At 46.6% G+C, this 18688-nt stretch overlaps 1 protein-coding gene across 2 annotated transcripts in view; it reads right to left on the bottom strand.

Moving 5' to 3' along the window:
* Nucleotides 1-18398, bottom strand: part of tmem163a (transmembrane protein 163a) — a 112360-nt gene extending 93962 nt beyond the window's left edge. The window contains exon 1 of one of the 2 annotated variants that reach the window (XM_014173458.3): nt 17926-18398. In XM_014173458.3, the coding sequence (XP_014028933.1) occupies nt 17926-18109 (184 nt within the window). In that variant the 5' untranslated portion in view covers nt 18110-18398. Of the gene's footprint in view, nt 1-17922 lie in introns of both variants that reach the window. The other variant, XM_014173457.3, reaches the window with a different exon arrangement.
* Between the last annotated feature and the right edge of the window lie 290 nt (nt 18399-18688).

The following is an 18688-nucleotide window of genomic DNA, read 5'->3' as shown; positions in this document are numbered from 1 at the left end:
ATCGGTCTCACCAAATTTCTATCAGCATGTTAAATGTGCAACCAGAGGGAAAAAACTCTGGACCACCTTTACTCCACACACAGAGAAGCATACAAAGCTCTCCCTCGCCCTCCATTTGGCAAACAGACCATAATTCTATCCTCCTGATTCCTGCTTACGAGCAAAAATTAAAGCAGGAAGCACCAGTTACTCAATCAATAAAAAAGTGATCAGATGAAGCAGATGCAAAGCCACAGGACTGTTTTACTAGCACAGACTTGAATATGTTCCGGGATTCCTCGGATGGCATTGAGGAGTACACCACATCAGTCATTGGTTTCATCAATAAGTGCATCATTGACGTCGTCCCCACAGTGACCGTACGTACATATCCCAACCAGAAGCTATGGATTACAGGAAACATTCACACTGAGCTAAAGGCTAGAGCTGCCGCTTTCAAGGAGCGGGACTCTAACCCGGAACCTTATAAGAAATCCCCCTATGCCCTCCGACGAACCATCAAACACGCAAAGCCTCAATACAGGACTAAGATCGAATCGTACTACACAGGCTCTGACGTTCATTGGATGTGGCAGGGCTTGCAAACCATTACAGACTACAAAGGGATGCACAGCCGAGAGCTGCCCAGTGACACTAGTCTACCAGACAAACGAAATAACTTCAATGCTTGCTTCGAGGCAAATAACATTGAAACATGCATGAGAGCACCAGCTGTTCCGGAAGACTGTGTGATCACGCACTCCGCAATCGATGTAAGTAAGACCTTTAAACAGGTCAACATTCACAAGGACGCAGGGCCAGACGGATTACCAGGACGTGTACAGCGAGCATGCGCTGACCAACTGGCAAGTGTCTTCACTGACATTTTCAACCTCTTCCTGTCCGAGTCTGTAATACAAACATGTTTTAAGCAGACCACCATAGTCCCTGTGCCCAAGAACACTAAGGTAACCTGCCTAAGAACACTAAGGTAACCTCCTGTCTGTAGCCATGAAGTGCTTTGAAAGGCTGGTCATGGCTCACATCAACACCATTATCCCAAAAACCCTAGACCCAATTTGCATACCGGCCTAATAGATCCACAGATGATGCAATCTCTATTGCACTCCACACTGCCCTTTCCCACCTGGACAAAAGGAACACCTATGTAAGAATGCTATTCATTGGCTACAGCTCACTGTTCAACACCATAGTGCCCTCAAAGCTCATCAATAAGCTAAGGACCATGGGACTAAACACCTCCCTCTGCAACTGGATCCTGGACATCCTGACGGGCTGTCCCCAGGTGTGAAGGGTAGGTAACAACACATCCGCCACGCTGATCCTCAACACAGGGGCCCCTCAGGGGTGTATGCTCAGTCCCCTCCTGTACTCCATGTTCACTCATGACTGCACAACCAGGCACGACTCCAACACCATCATTAAGCTTGCCGATAACACAACAGTGGTAGGCCTGATCACCGACAAGACATAGGGAGGAGGTCAGAGACCTGGCCGTGTAGTGCCAGGACAACAACCTCTCCCTCAACGTGATCAAGACAAAGGAGATGATTGTGGACTACAGGAAAAAGGGTACCGAGCAGGCCCCATTCTCATCGACAGGGCTGTAGTGGAGCAGGTTGAGAGCTTCAAGTTTCTTGGTGTCCACATCACCAACAAACTAACATGGTCCAAGCACACCAAGACAGTCGTGAAGAGGGCACGACAAAACCTATTCCCCCTCAGGAGACTGAAAAGATTTGGCATGGGTCCTCAGATCCTCAAAAGGTTCTACAGCTGCACCATCAAGAGCATCCTGTCTGCCTGGTATGGCAACTGCTCGGCCTCCGACCGCAATGCACTACAGAGGGTAGTGCATACGGCCCAGTACATCACTGGGGCCAAGCTTCCTGACATCCAGGACCTCTATACCAGGCGGTGTCAGAGGAAGGCCCTAAAAATGGTCAAAGACTCCAGCCACCCTAGTCATAGACGGTTCTCGCTGCTACCACACGGCAAGTGGTACCGGAGCGCCAAGTCTAGGTCTAAGAGGCTTCTAAACAGCTTCTACCCCCAAGCCATAAGACTCCTGAACATCTAATCAAATGGCTACCCAGACTATTTGCATTGCCCCCCCCCCGCCCTCTTTTACACTGCTGCTACTCTCTGTTATTATCATCTATGCATAGTCACTTTAATAACTCTACCTACGTGTACATATTACCTCAATTACCTCGACTAACCGGTGCCCCCACACATTGACTCTGTACCGGTACACCCCTGTATAGGGTGTCGCTATTGTTATTTCACTGCTGTTCTTTAATTACTTGTTACTTTTATTTCTTATTCTTATTCATATTTATTTTATTTTTTTAAAACTGCATTGTTGGTTTGGGCCTCGTAAGTAAGCATTTCACTGTAAGGTCTACCTACACCTGTTGTATTTGGTGCATGTGACTAATAACATTTTATTTAATTTGAAAGCGGCAGTTAGAAAATGTGTCATTGGCTTTGATATTCTGATTGGTTAGAGACAATCCAACCGCTGATGACTATGTTTTGTACAACACCACCCGTGCCCCTCGTCACCACAAATGACTTCAATAGTGGCAGTCTCAGACTAAAGTATTTAGGAAGCAATAAAGCGGTGGAAGAATTTAGTATAAGTCGTCAGGCTAGGACACTTCAGCCTTCGGGGATAGCTGATGAGAGAAAAAGGGGGGAAAAAGAGAGTAGGAAAAGAGACAGGCCCACAACTCTTGGAAAAGAGTGCCAGCCCTTTATGCACGCTCTCTGTTTTACAGTTGTTACATTTTTTTGTGGAGAAGTGGTGTGACTATACAGATTGTTCCTTCCTACACTCTGTTTTCCATGGTCCTATACTCCCTGCGGGATCTTTTGGTTGGAGAGAAGGTTCATCTTTCTCTGCCTGCCAAGGCCCCAACAGTTATACAGTTTATCCATAACTGTTGTGTCGTCTCTAAGGGGGGTATGTTGCTTACGCCCAGTCGCTAAGCTTTTAGCTCGTCCTGGGACATGTCTATTGTGCTTAAAGCTTGGAGATTTAATATTCCTCCAACTTTTGCTTTACTACTGCCCTAAGCGTATGTCTGGACTGTGCTCTACCAGCCACTGTTCGTGCCTGCAGTCTGCCCAGAGGTATTTCAGGTTAATGTACCTAACCCCATCTTTGGCTCGGGTCAATTTTTTTTCTTCTCCCATTGTTGCACCTTGACTATGGCTTTTCACCTGTCGCCTTCCCTAGAAACATGTCCCTGTCGTTGTCCAGTACGTGCGGTTTGCATCTACTTGGATTGTAAGCGAGCTTGGGCAAGGGTATCATGCTCCTCTCTCATTGGGCCCTTCTCTCTTGGGACAATATTCTGATGAGTTTACCTATTGGGAACTGTTTTTGGAGCATATCTCATTTGGTATTTGGTATTTTATTAGGATCCCCATTAGCTGTTGCAAAAGCAGCAGCTACTCTTCCTGGGGTCCACACAAAACATGAAACATAATACAGAATGACATAATACAGAACATCAATAGACAAGGACAGAACGACATAAAAAAAATGTAAAAGGCACACATAGCCTACATAGCAGTGCATACACACAATCTATCTAGGTCAAATAGGGGAGAGGCGTTGTGTAGGGGAGAGGTTTTGCTTTATCTGTTTTTCAAACCAGGTTTGCTGTTTATTTGAGCAATATGAGAAGTTCCATGCAATAAGGGCTCTATATAATACTGTACGCTTTATTGAATTTGTTCTGGATTTGGAGACTGTGAAAAGACCCCTGGTGGCATGTCTGGTGGGGTAAGTGTGTGTGTCAGAGCTGTGAGTAAGTTGACAATGCAAACAATTTGGGATTTTCAACACATTAATGTTTCTTATAAAAAGAAGTGATTCAGTCAGTCTCTCCTCAACTCTTAGCCAAGAAAGACTCCATAGACATCCATAGTATTTATATCAGCTCTCTGATTACAATTAAGAGCAAAACGTACCGCTCTGTTCTGGGCCAGCTTAACTAGGTCTTTCCTTGCAGCACTGGACCACACGACTGGACAATAATCAAGATTAGACCAAACCAGAGCCTGCAGAACTTGCTTTTTGAAGTGTGGTGTCAAAAAAGCAGAGTGTCTCTTTATTACGGCTAGACCTCTCCCCATATTTACAACCATTGAATCTATATGTTTTGACCTAGTCAGTTTACAATCTAAGGTAATGCCAAGTAATTTAGTCTCCTCAACTTGTTAAACAGCCACGCCATTCATTAAAAGATACAGCTGAGGTCTAGCACTTAAGGAATGAATTGTACCTAATAAAAATGTTCTTAGTTTTAGAGATGTTCAGGACCAGTTTATTACTGTCCACCCATTCCAAAACAGACTGCAACTCTTTGTTAATGGTTTCAGTGTCTTCATTAGCTGTGGTTGCTGATGCGTATATGGTGGAATCATCAGCATACATTGACACACATGCTTTGTTTAATGCCAGTGGCAGGTCATTGGTAAAAATAGAAGAGAAGTAGAGGGCCTAGACAGCTGTCCTGCGGTACACCGCACTTTACATATTTGACATCATAGAAGCTTCCATTAAAGAAAACCCTTTGAGTTCTATAAGACAGATAGCTCTAAATCCACATTATGGCAGAGGTTGAAAAGCCATAGCACATACGTTTTTTCAACAACAGGCAACAGGTTATGGCCAATAATATCAAAGACTGCACTGAAATCTAACAGTACAGCTCCCACAATCTTCTTCTTATTATATTCTTATTATTATATTCTTTCAACCAATCATCAGTAATTTGTGTCAGTGCAGTACATGTTGAGTGCCCTTCTCTACAAGCATGCTGAAAGTTTGTTGTTAATTTGTTTACAGAAAAATAGCATTGTATTTGGTCAAACACCATTTTTTCCAACAGTTTGCTAAGAGCTGGCAGCAAGTTTATAGGTCTGTTGTTAGAACTATTAAAGGCCGCTTTACCACTCTTGGGTAGCTGTCACGTCCTGACCAGCAGATGGAGCTAGTGTTTTAGTTTTGGGGTCAGGACGTGGCATGTTTGTATTGGTTAAATGTTGGGTGGATGATTGGGACTTCCAATTGAAGGCAGGTGTGTATAGTTGCCTTTGATTGGAAGTCCTATATAGGTGTGTGTGGTTTTTTTGGGGGTTGTGGGTGGTTGTTTTTTGCACTGCGTTTCTAGCCTGCAGAACTATAGCTGTTGTCACTTTGTTTGAATTGTTAAGTGGATGCTCTACTCCTTTATTTTAATTAAAGATGAGTATTCACATACCTGCTGCGCCTTGGTCCATTTCTACAGAAGACAGCCGTTACAGAACCACCCACCAAAGGACCAAGCAGCAGAAGAGGAGGAAGCCACAGGAGAGAAAAAGGGAGGAATGGACATGGGAGGACGTCCTGGACGGCAAGGGAGCCTACACCTGGGAAGAGATCCTGGCCGGAAGGGATCGCCTCCCATGGGAACAGGTGGAGGCACTCAGGAGAGTGGAGGCAGCTGGACAGAGGAACCATCGGGAACGTTACGCTGGAACACGGTTGGCTAGGAAACCCGAGAGGCAGCCCCAAGATTTTTTTTGGGGGGGGGCACACGGGTAGCTTGGCCAGGCCAGGGAGGAGCAGTAAGCCAGCTACCCGTGACTACAGGGAGGTGCGTACGAGGTGGAGGGCGCCATGTTACGCTGAGGTATGCACCATCTCGCCTATACGGACGCACAGCCCAGTTCGCCCAGTACCAGCGCCCCGCAGGTGCCAGGGCAAGGTGAGCATCGAGCCGGAAGGGGGGATGCCAACCCTACAATCAAGACCGCCAGCGCGCCCTTTCGGTCCGGTGTTTCCCGCCAGACGCACTAGCATGGAGGTGCGTGTCTCCAGGCTGGCACGTCCTATACCAGCCCCACGCATCAGGAGTCTAGTGTGTCAACCCAGCCTCGCCAGTCAACAGTCACCAGAGCTGCCCGCCAGTCAACAGTCGTCAGTGCTGCCCGCCAGTCAACCATCACCAGAGCTGCCCGCCAGTCAACAGTCGTCAGTGCTGCCCGCCAGTCAACAGTCGTCAGAGCTGCCCGCCAGTCTACAGTCGTCAGAGCTGCCCGCCAGTCTAGTCGTCAGAGCTGCCCGCCAGTCTACAGTCGTCAGAGCTGCCCGCCAGTCAACAGTCGTCAGAGCTGCCCGCCAGTCAACAGTCGTCAGAGCTGCCCGCCAGTCAACAGTCGTCAGAGCTGCCCGCCAGTCAACAGTCGTCAGAGAGGTCAGACTGCCCTGAACTGCCGGAGTGGCCAGACTGCCCTGAACTGCCGGAGTGGCCAGACTGCCCTGAACTGCCGGAGTGGCCAGACTGCCCTGAACTGCCGGAGTGGCCAGACTGCCCTGAACTGCCAGAGTGGCCAGACTGCCCTGAACTGCCAGGGTGGCCAGACTGCCCTGAACTGCCAGGGTGGCCAGACTGCCCTGAACTGCCAGGGTGGCCAGACTGCCCTGAACTGCCAGGGTGGCCAGACTGCCCTGAACTGCCAGGGTGGCCAGACTGCCCTGAACTGCCAGGGTGGCCAGACTGCCCTGAACTGCCAGGGTGGCCAGACTGCCCGGTTCTGCCAGGGTGGCCAGACTGCCCGGTTCTGCCAGAGGTGCCCGCCTGCCCGGATCTGCCAGGGTGCCCTGCCTGTCAGGATCGGCCCGAGGGGCCCTCCTGTCCTCCGGCCCAGCCCGAGGGGCCCTCCTGCCCTCCGGCCCAGCCCGAGGGGCCCTCCTGCCCTCCGGCCCAGCCCGAGGGGCCCTCCTGCCCTCCGGCCCAGCCCGAGGGGCCCTCCTGCTCTCTGGCCCAGCCCGAGGGGCCCTCCTGCTCTCTGGCCCAGCCCGAGGGGCCCTCCTGCTCTCCGGCCCAGACCGAGGGGCCCTTCTGCTCTCCGGCCCAGCCCGAGGGGCCCTCCTGCTCTCCGGCCCAGCCCGAGGGGCCCTCCTGCCCTCCGGCCCAGCCCGAGTGGCCCTCCTGTCCCCCGGCCCAGCCCGAGTGGCCCTCCTGTCCCCCGGCCCAGCCCGAGTGGCCCTCCTGTCCCCCGGCCCAGCCGAGTGGCCCTCCTGTCCCCCGGCCCAGCCCGAGGGGCCCTCCTGTCCCCCGGCCCAGCCCGAGGGGCCCTCCTGTCCCCCGGTCCAGCCCGAGGGGGTCCTCCTGTCCTCCGGCCCAGCACGAGTGGTCCGTCTGCCAGGGTCAGCACGAGTGGTCCGTCTGCCAGGGTCAGCCCAAGTGGCCCATCTGCCCGGCGCAGTTAGCAGCGCCACCGAAGTGGGCTACGCCGACGGTGGAGCAAGGTCCACGCCCTGCACCTGAGCCACCTCCAGGATAGGTGGGTTGGGGAGGGAGGGTGTAGCACAGTGCCGTCGGTGACGGCAGCCACCCTCCCTTCCCTCCCTTATTGTTTTAGGGTTATTGTTTATGGGTTTTGTGTTGGGTTTTTTTTGTTGGTAGGTGCATTCCGGGGTCTGCACCTTGAGGGGGGGGTACTGTCACGTCCTGACCAGCAGATGGAGCTAGTGTTTTAGTTTTGGGGTCAGGACGTGGCATGTTTGTATTGGTTAAATGTTGGGTGGATGATTGGGACTTCCAATTGAAGGCAGGTGTGTTAAGTTGCCTTTGATTGGAAGTCCTATATAGGTGTGTGTGTTTTTCTTTGGGGTTGTGGGTGGTTGTTTTTTGCACTGCGTTTCTAGCCTGCAGAACTATAGCTGTTGTCACTTTGTTTGAATTGTTAAGTGGATGCTCTACTCCTTTATTTTAATTAAAGATGAGTATTCACATACCTGCTGCGCCTTGGTCCATTTCTACAGAAGACAGCCGTTACAGTAGCGGAATTACTTTGGCTTCTCTCCAGGCCTGAGGACATAGACTTTCCTCTAGGCTCAGATTAAAGATATGACAGATAGGAGTGGCTATAGAGTCAGCTACCATCCTCAGTAGCTTTCCATCTAAGTTGTCAATGCCAGGAGGTTTGTCATTATTGATCGATAACAATCATTTTTCCACCTCTCCCACACTAACTTTACAAAATTCAAACTTGCAATGCTTTTCTATCATTATTAGTTTTTTTTATGCATGAATACAATTGCTCACTGTTCGTTGTTGGCATTTCCTGCCTAAATTTGCCCACTTTGCCAATGAAATAATATTTAAAATAATTGGCAACATCAAATGGTTTTGTGATGAATAAGCCATCTGATTCGATGAAAGATAGAGTTGAATTTGTCTTTCTGCCCATAATTTCATTTAAAGTACAAAAAAAAAAAAAATCTTTATATCATTGATCTTGGCTTCATAATAAAGTTTATTCTAATTTTTGTTGAGTTTAGTCACATAATTTCTCAATTTGCAAGAAGTAAGCACGTCAGATGTGCAGCCAGGCTTATTAGCAGCTCCTTTTGCCCCATCTCTTCCAACCATACAGTTTTTCAATTCCTCATCAATCCATGGAGCCTTAACAGTTCTAACAGTCAGTTTCTTGACAGGTGCATGTTTATAAATAATTGGAAGAAGCAATTGCATAAATTGTGTAAAGTGCAGCATCTGGATGCTCCTCATTAATCACATCAGACCAACATATATTTTTAACATCATCCACCTAAGAGTCACAGCAAAATCGTTTGTATGATCTCTTATACACTATTTTAGGCCCAGCTGTTGGAACTTTGGTTTTCCAGGATATAGCCACTATACTGTGGGTATGGATACAGCTTTAGAACAAAGTTCTACAGTATTAGTAAAAATGTGATCGATACATGTAGATGATCTTGTTCCTGTAGTGTTTGTAAACACCCTGGTTGGTTGATTAATAACCTGAACCAGATTACAGGCACTGGTTACAGTAAGAAGCTTCCTCTTGAGGGTACAGCTTGATGAAAACCAGTCAATATTCAGGTCCCCAAGAAAGTAGACCTCTCTGTTTACATCACATACACTATCAAGCATTTCACACATATTATTTAGATACTGACTGTTAGCACTTGGTGGCCTATAGCAACACCCCAAAAGAAAAGGCTTTAGATGTGCCAAGTGAACCTGCAACCACAACACTTCAATAACACTTGACATAAGATCTTCTCTAAGCATTACAGGGATATGGCTCCGAATATATACAGCAACACCTCCCCCAAAATAATTTCTGTCTCTTCTATAGATGTTATATCCTTGTATTGCTACTGATGTATCATTTACATTTACATTTTAGTCATTTAGCAGACGCTCTTATCCAGAGCGACTTACAGTAGTGAATGCATACATTTCATACAATTTCATACATTTTTTTCTGTGCTGGCCCCCCGTGGGAATCGAACCCACAACCCTGGTGTTGCAAACACCATGCTCTACCAACTGAGCTACAGGGAAGGCCGTAGTATCATCAAATGAATTATCTAAGTGAGTCTCATAAATGGCTAATATATGAATGTTATCTGATGTTAGCAAGTTATTTATTCTCATGAACCTTATTTCTAAGGCTACATACATTAATATGGGCTATTTTTAGCCCTTTCCTGGGTAGCTTATCAGAGATAAACATAAAACTGAAAAGAGCAAACAAAGCAAGAGAAAAATATATACCTTCAGCAGTCCATTAATCCATTGGTGTGTGTGTGTGTGTGTGTGTGTGTGTGTGTGTGTGTGTGTGTGTGTGTGTGTGTGTGTGTGTGTGTGTGTGTGTGTGTGTGTGTGTGTGTGTGTGTGTGTGGGTGCTGCGGGGTTGGAGCTACGAAACCATAGGCTTGGCTCTCTCATCTCTTCCAGGCTTCTGGAAGGAAGGGTGGACAATGAGCCTGTCATAAGGGACACAAGCAATGTCCCCACGCAGCTTTCATGGCTGGGATCAGTTCTTTCCTCTTCTGGCGCACAGCTTCAGGATAGTCCTTGTTGAGGAAGATATACGTTCCTCTCAAGTTCTTTGCTCGTTCCAGAACAGCTACCTTGTCCTTGAACCTCAGGAACTTGACCACTATCGGCCTGGGCTTATCATCTGGGCCGGTGGTGGGTTTTCCAGTCCTGTGGGTGTGCTCCACCTCAATCTCCCTGTGGTCCATCTTCAATTTCTCAGAGATCATTTCCCTCACTTTGTCCTCAGACTCAATCCAAGTCTCATGTGGAGAATCTGCAATTCCGTCCACCACCATGTTGTTCCGCCTTGATTGTCCCTCGAGACAAGCATTGTTGTCATGGATTCACACACAGAACTGATGTCCTCTATCAATGACTTACAGATTGCTGTCATCTTGCCGTTCTCCTGTTTCAACTCATCGAGCTGACCCTGGGAAAACTGCAAACTGTTCTTCAGGTCCTGGACCTCTCTGGTCAGGTCGTCCATTCTTTTATTACTAGAATCCACGAGTATTTGGACAAAACACTTGAAGCTATTTTCTTGTTGAGATTGTATCGCCTTGTATTGGGCTTCCCCTTACTTTGTTATGAGGTTTTTTCCTTAATGGGTTGTCTCTTGCACCTTTTTGGGGCAGTACTCCCTTAGTTTCGGGACCTCTGAGGGTTGCTGATGTTGGGACTTCCCTGGCTTAAGAGAGTGTGTTTTGCGATACAGATGTTGGCCATATCCCCATAGTGATGCAGTGAAATTAGGGTGGCAGGTAGCCTAGCGGTTAGAGCATTGGACAAGAAACACAAAGGTTGTTGGTTTGAATACATGCGCAAACAAGGTGAAAAATCTGTCGATGTGCACTTGAGCAAGGAATTTAACACCAATTTGCTCCAGGTGTGCCGTACTACTATGGCTGACCCTGTAAATTAAAACATTTCACTACACCTATCTGGTTTATGCGACTATATATATATAAAAAATTGTAACAATTGGCAAGTATTTGAAAGAGAACTTAAGGTTACTTGCTTAACCCTGGTTCTCTAATAATATGAGTGAAATGTATCATCGCATTCCCCTGCTTGCAAGAGTGTGAGGAAGAGAAGCATGCTTGAGAATAACCAGAGGGCGGGTGATTGGCTCCTTTTAAGGAAGTTAGGGTTCCTCCTCATTCACCACTTTACCTGTCTGTCTTCAACAGACGCTTTTGATAGGTACTAACAGTACTAGAGTAAGCGGTCCGGGGGGGGGGTTAAATCAGCTATGAAGTAAGCAGATAGAATTGAAGTCTATCAAGTAACATTACTTGCATAATTTCTAATCCCCTTTTTTATATATACTGTATTGTTTTATTTATTATGCCCCTACCCCCCTCTCCCCTGGTTGGAGGACTTAATGGAAAACATACAAATTATATATAAAGTTTATTTCCTAATTGCACTGGAATCCAAGCACATCTGCCAATAAACCAATCACTCCAATCTTAATTCCAACCCTCAGATGTCCACAGATCTTTCGCAGTTCACTACCATATTGTATTATTTATTTTTGCAATACATCCTTCTATTTTACTGTGATGTCTTATGAGGGTCTTGAACCTCTCCATTTGTACAATTTCCAACGAGATTGCCCTAAAAATAAATACTATAATTTTTAGGGCAATTATGTTATATTACCTTATTACCATCTCATTACAATGGCTCTGGTCATCATATGACCCAATTGGTAATGGATTTCCATTAAGAGTAAATATAAATATTACAGCATAAAGCAAAAAATAAATAATTGTTAATCATTTGGCATGGAAAGGGCCACCATGTGTAATCTCACACTATTACAAAGATGAATGCCAAGTGGGGGTGGGAGTTATGATAAGCATAATTGGGACCTTGGTCATATCCTTGGTCATATCCATGTCACGTTGGTATAAAGAGATTCGGGAAACAGACGCAGGAGTGCGTAATAGGGGTATTTATTGCACCCAAATTACAGCGCGCCGTGTAAAGGCACGGGGACGAAGACCAAACAAACACTATGCAAAAACACAGGGTTGAAACAATAAAACAAAAGAGCGAGGAGTACCTCGAATAAATAACACACGCGCACAATGATTAACACACGGGACGATACCCGTAATCATCTGTGCAATCCACAAGGGCACGAAAGCCCAAAACACACAGCACAGGTACTCACACGCACCAACGGACCTAGTAACAATAATCAACCTCACCATGGTGAACAAAGGGCACATATATACAAATACAATCAGTGGGAATAGGGGCCAGGTGTGCGCAATGAAAGTTCCAGAGGGATCCGTGACAATCCAGTAATATTTTATATAATTTTCAAGTCTCCATGTGGATAACAAAGGGATTATGATCAAACTTGTGAAAGAGATCATGTGAAGGATAATCAACGAGGGGCTATGCGTTCTATGGAAAATAATGAACGATGCTCAAACATAGAACATGTAAGAATTAAGCAATAAGGCCCGAGGTGGTGTGGTATTGTCACAATTGTTTTCGTCTTCTGACGATAATGCGAAATCGTCATCAGAAAATGTGGACCAAAACGCAGCAGGTACGTGAATGCTCATCTTGATTTTTAATTAATCTCAAAAATGAACATACAAAACACAAAAAACGAACACTCGACAAATAAACAGTCTGGTAAGGCACAAGGCTATACACAGAATAATCACCCACAAATCACACATACAAACACACCCTAATATATGGGACTCTCAATCAAAGGCAGATAGACAACACCTGCCTTCAACTGAGAGTCCCAACCCCAATCAACCAAACATAGAAACACACAACCTAGACTAACCATAGAATTAACTAAACATAAACCAAAACCCGGAATACTAAATCAAACACCCTTTACACAAACACAACACCCCGAACCACATAAAACAAATACCCCCTGCCACGCCCTGACCAAACTACAAAACAATTAACCTTATATACTGGCCAGGACGTGACAGTACCCCCCCCTTAAAGGTGCTACCCCAGAAGCACCTTAACAAAAAATAACCCCAAGCAACACCAACAAAAAGTCCCCTTTTCTAAAGGGAGGGAAGGGAGGGTGGCTGCCGTCAACGACGGCACTGTGCTACACCCCCCCTCCCCAACCCACCTATTTCTGGAGGTGGCTCTGGTTCCGGCCGTTCCAGGCTGTCGGGCCACTCTGGCATCGCCGAGGGGCAGTCGGGCCAGTCTGGCATCGCCGGGGGGCAGTCTGGGCAGTCTGGCAATTCGGGAGAGTCTGGGCAGTCTGGCAATTCGGGACAGTCTGGGCAGTCTGGCAATTCGGGACAGTCTGGGCAGTCTGGCAATTCGGGACAGTCTGGGCAGTCTGGCAATTCGGGACAGTCTGGGCAGTCTGGCCAGTCTGGCCACTCCGGCAGTTCAGGGCAGTCTGGCCACTCCGGCAGTTCAGGGCAGTCTGGCCACTCCGGCAGTTCAGGGCAGTCTGGCCACTCCGGCAGTTCAGGGCAGTCTGGCCACTCCGGCAGTTCAGGGCAGTCTGGCCACTCCGGCAGTTCAGGGCAGTCTGGCCACTCCGGCAGTTCAGCGCAGTCTGGCCACTCCGGCAGTTCAGCGCAGTCTGGCCACTCCGGCAGTTCAGCGCAGTCTGGCCACTCCGGCAGTTCAGCGCAGTCTGGCCACTCCGGCAGTTCAGCGCAGTCTGGCCTCTCTGGCGACTGTTGACTGGCGGGCAGCTCTGACGACTGTTGACTGGCGGGCAGCTCTGACGACTGTTGACTGGCGGGCAGCTCTGACGACTGTTGACTGGCGGGCAGCTCTGACGATGACTGTTGACTGGCGGGCAGCTCTGACGATGACTGTTGACTGGCGGGCAGCTCTGACGATGACTGTTGACTGGCGGGCAGCTCTGACGATGACTGTTGACTGGCGGGCAGCTCTGACGATGACTGTTGACTGGCGGGCAGCTCTGACGATGACTGTTGACTGGCGGGCAGCTCTGATGATGACTGTTGACTGGCGGGCAGCTCTGATGAAGACTGTTGACTGGCGGGCAGCTCTGATGAAGACTGTTGACTGGCGAGGCTGGGTTGACGCACTTGTAGCCTGGTGCGTGGTGCTGGTACTGGGCTTACCAGATTATGTACACGCACCTCCAGGCTAGTGCGGGGAGCGGGAACAGGACGAGTCGGACTGGGTTGACGCACTTCCGGGTCCGCACGAGAGACAGGAGCTGGAAACCCAGGGCTATGGAGGCGCACAGCCGGTCTAGATCTTACCTCCTGCACAACCCGCCTTGGCTGGATGGAACTAGTAGCCCTGTACGAGCGGGGTGCTCGTACAGGGCAGACTGGGCTGTGCAGGGGCCTGATGGTAGCCGTGCGTAGAGCGGGAGTTGGGTAGCCTGGTCCTCGGAGGCGTACCGGCGACCAGATGCGCTGCGCAGGCATCCTCCTACCAGGCTGGATGCCCGCTCTAGCACGGCACCTGCGAGGGGCTGGAATAACGCGCACCGGACTGTGCGTGCGTATGGGTGAGATAGTGCGCTCCTCAGCGAAACATAGCGCTCTCCACCCCATACGCTCCTCCATATAACCACGAGTAGCTGGCTTCCGGCTCTTCTTACGCCTAGCCAAACTACCCGTGTGCCCCCCCCCCCAAATTTTCTTGGGGGTGCCTCTCGTGCTTCTCCTTCAGCGCGTACTTGGCCTCGTACCACCGCCTCTCTGCCTTGGCTGCCTCAATTTCCCACTGCGGGCGTCGATAATCCCCAGCCTGATGCCAGGGTCCGGCCCCGTCCAGAACTTCCTCCCAAGTCCACTTCTCCCGCCAGTCCAACTCGAACTCCGTCTGCTCCTTCCTCTGCTGCTTGGTCCTTTGGTGGTGGGTGATTCTGTCACGGCTGTTGTCGGTGAATGAGGACCAAAACGCAGCAGGTACGTGAATGCTCATCTTGATTTTTAATTAATCTCAAAAATGAACATACAAAACACAAAAAACGAACACTCGACAAATAAACAGTCTGGTAAGGCACAAGGCTATACACAGAATAATCACCCACAAATCACACATACAAACACACCCTAATATATGGGACTCTCAATCAAAGGCAGATAGACAACACCTGCCTTCAACTGAGAGTCCCAACCCCAATCAACCAAACATAGAAACACACAACCTAGACTAACCATAGAATTAACTAAACATAAACCAAAACCCGGAATACTAAATCAAACACCCTTTACACAAACACAACACCCCGAACCACATAAAACAAATACCCCCTGCCACGCCCTGACCAAACTACAAAACAATTAACCTTATATACTGGCCAGGACGTGACAGGTATATGGCCAATATAACACGGCTAAGGGTTGTTCTTATGCACAACGCAACGTGGTTGTCTCGTTCACTCTATGTATGGTACTACAGAAATAGAAATTGAAAATTGAAACATTGTTCCCGAGGTTGGACAGGGTTATATTAACCACCGCTGTACCAAACTAAATACTAGGCTGGAAGCAAGGGGAAATAATGTGCGAGTTAGGATAAATACAAGATAAATACAAGAGATGATTCCAGTGGTATAGTGGTGTCTGGAGAAGTGGGTATACTGAATTTTTTTACTTTTTTTAATTCAAACAACGTGAAGGAAAGGCGCCCTGTGTGAAAAATTCTATGAGAAACAGTGACATACACTCTGAATTCCCTAAAATGATAAATCCCATATTGGTCTTTCACAGTCCGGCCAACCCAAGCTGTACTGTGCAAGTAGGCTACTAGTAATCCTACCATTGAAACAGATAATTGTAATCAAAATTACAGGTTTCAGATTTTTCCAATTTTTTTTCAGGTTTTCACTCTCAAAGTCACACTTTTTTTTAAACAGAAACAAACAAAAAATGGAATGTTCTAAGTCAGTGTTTCCCAAATCTGGTCCTGGGGTACCTCCAACAGTACACTTTTTTTTATTGTGACCCTGGACAAGCACACTGATTCAACTTGTCAACTAATCATCAAGCCCTCAATGAGCTGTGGTTGTCCAGGGTCACAATAAAAAAAAGTGTACTGTTGGAGGTACCCCAGGACCAGATTTGGGAAACACAGTTCTAAGTCCATAACCATGCTCAAACTACATCAGGAGACCACTTTTGAGGTCTTGGAAAAATCTAAGAAATGTATATTTTTAAGTGTAGTTACCCTTAATTAAAGTGTAGAAGCACCTAGCACTGTTGTTTGATTAGCAGTGTTTCTGTACCACATGAGTTGGAGTTTTCAAAAGAAATGGCTATTGGATTGATGCAAATAATCATGATGTCTTTCTGACAGGTATACTACTTTGTAGCTACTGTAGTTAACATTTAATAGAGAAGGTTTTGAGAAAGCTTTTCCATCTACCAGAAGATGGTTAGGCCTACCATTAGTATCGCTAGAAAACATATAGGCTATTCCTTATTTGTTTGAAACCTGGATGTTTTACTTCATATTATGAGGCATGTTTTAGGCCTACCTTACTTGAAAGTAGCCCATAGCCAAAATCCCACGATAGAAACGAGGAGGCAATTATTTGTATGATGCTTCTTACTCATATGCTTTCTAATGTTCTATTGATTTTCTTTCAACTGTCTTTCATTGTCTAGCAGCCAAAGGCATTATCCTAGTCATATTAGCAACCCACGATAGTTGTTGCATGTTTAAATCCCCCCTCTTTCTAAATTTCTAACGGATATGTCTATCTCTGTCCATGAAACCGCTCGCATGTGCGGTGCACGTTATAGAACGTTGTTTCCTGCAAACTGCTGATCTGTTCCATCAGCCTTCTTAATTGAAACGGCGTATACTTCCACTACACTACTTTGGTACGTATCAGTGGGGATTAAGAAGTAAGTACACGGAACGCCCACGGAAAAATAAGTGGGTATACCACTACACCACTGGATGATTTAGACAGCGACAATGAACACGATATTCTTAGGGGGCATAGTGATCATTTTCAGATGGAACTGTTAGCAGGCATAGGTGTGTCTGTGACCGCCAATACAGCACGGCTTGGAACGCTGCTTGTCCAATCAGCATCCAGGATCCAAACAACCAGTTTTATAAGAGTATATAACATAGGTTATGTATAGAATTGATGTCAGTTATTGAGTTCAAATAAGCTATAGTAATCATGTATGATTATGTTGAATGTGACCATAAAGTAAAGATTAATGATGCCCTCACCACCTTTCTGAGGACAATAGCACATTTTGTGGTTGTGAACACAATTCTTTCAAACAGGGACTTAAAACAAGAGTATGTGCTAACCTGTGTGTGTGTGGTGTGTGTGTGTGTGTGTGTGTGTGTGTGTGTGTGTGTGTGTGTGTGTGTGTGTGTGTGTGTGTGTGTGTGTGTGTGTGTGTGTGGTGAGTGTGGTGTGTGGTGAGTGTGGTGTGTGTGGTGTGTGTGGTGTGTGTGGTGAGTGTGGTGAGTGAGTGAGTGAGTGAGTGAGTGAGTGAGTGAGTGAGTGAGTGAGTGAGTGAGTGAGTGAGTGAGTGAGTGAGTGTGAAAGAGAGAGAGAATGACAAAACTTCTGAATATTGAGTGAATTTTCATAACCACTGCATCACCAAAGACTCTCTACTGTCTTGCAGAACTGTTTTGTAAACTGTATCTTATTATCTCTCTTAAAAATGTATATATGTTACAGACTGAGTTAGGGCTCAGAATGTACATTCATTTTTGTATTGTTTGATAACCTATACACATTCACATAATGGTTTTTGTGATTCATCCAGAAAAAATAGATGTCACACTCAATTAACACCTTGATAAATATAATGACAAGAAAAATGTGTGACTATTATTTGTCTCTCAAAGAAATGTGTGACATATTGCCATGTATTTGATAGGCTATTATGCACGTTGTAAATTATTAGAAGAACACATTAACAATTTACCAAATTCATAATTTATATATATATATTTTTTTAAACTTTATAGATGGTAGGCCTATAAGTAAAGTCCAGAAGTGCCAATCAATCACATCGAAGTGGGGATTTACTTTTACAACAATAAAGTTTGTAATCCCTGCATTACTTACTACCTTGTCCCTCAACACTGTCCGTGATTTTCATCTCTTGGTCCCGGTCCATACTGAAAGGATCGCCCTGACTCGGTCTTTTGGATAGGTTCGCCTCCGGAGCGCATACGCCGTTTCTTACAGCTGAAGGATCCACGATTGTGGGATCCGGGACGGGGAAGGAATCTTGTGTCGTTGGGTCAGTCATGGTTTACTTATAGGTCAAAAGTCCTCGGGAAAATAATCTCACAAAGGACTACCAAGTGCAGCCATCTAGGGCGCGAATGCCGCCGGTGTTGACAAGCACGAAGTGAAGGCGGCGATGACTAGAAGAAATATAAACGCAATATCCACACCACAGCATCAGCAGCAACAGACCCCAAACCCCTCCCTCTCAACTCTGACGTGAGCAGATTCCTAAACTAAGGTTATTTTGCTTCACTTGTGTAGGAGAGATCTGATTATCAGCACATGCATTTTCTAGACATAAGACTGCCATGTGATGCTCAATTGTCGATTTGAGACACAGCAACTTTTTCACCCCTCCTTCTAAATCCTTGCACGCAACCATGCGCAAAATGCAAGAACCCCTCTCAAAAAAACAACTGTCAACATACAGTATCACTGGATTTCACTCATTTCTTTCTGGAAAATAATAGCCTTTAGTGTGATATCGATAGGCTACCTGGGCCGACTTGATTGACAATAATTACTTAAGCTATTGGTTTGTAACTATATTTTCTAGTTTGATATACATTATTTTAATAGGTTACTTTTCAATGTTGCC

This window comes from Salmo salar, chromosome 25, assembly GCF_965601325.2.
Source record: "Salmo salar chromosome 25, fSalSal1, whole genome shotgun sequence".
Taxonomy (NCBI): Eukaryota; Metazoa; Chordata; class Actinopteri; order Salmoniformes; family Salmonidae; genus Salmo; species Salmo salar.
The sequence above is the reverse complement of the archived record's forward strand: the minus strand, read 5'-3'. Positions and strand labels throughout refer to the sequence as shown.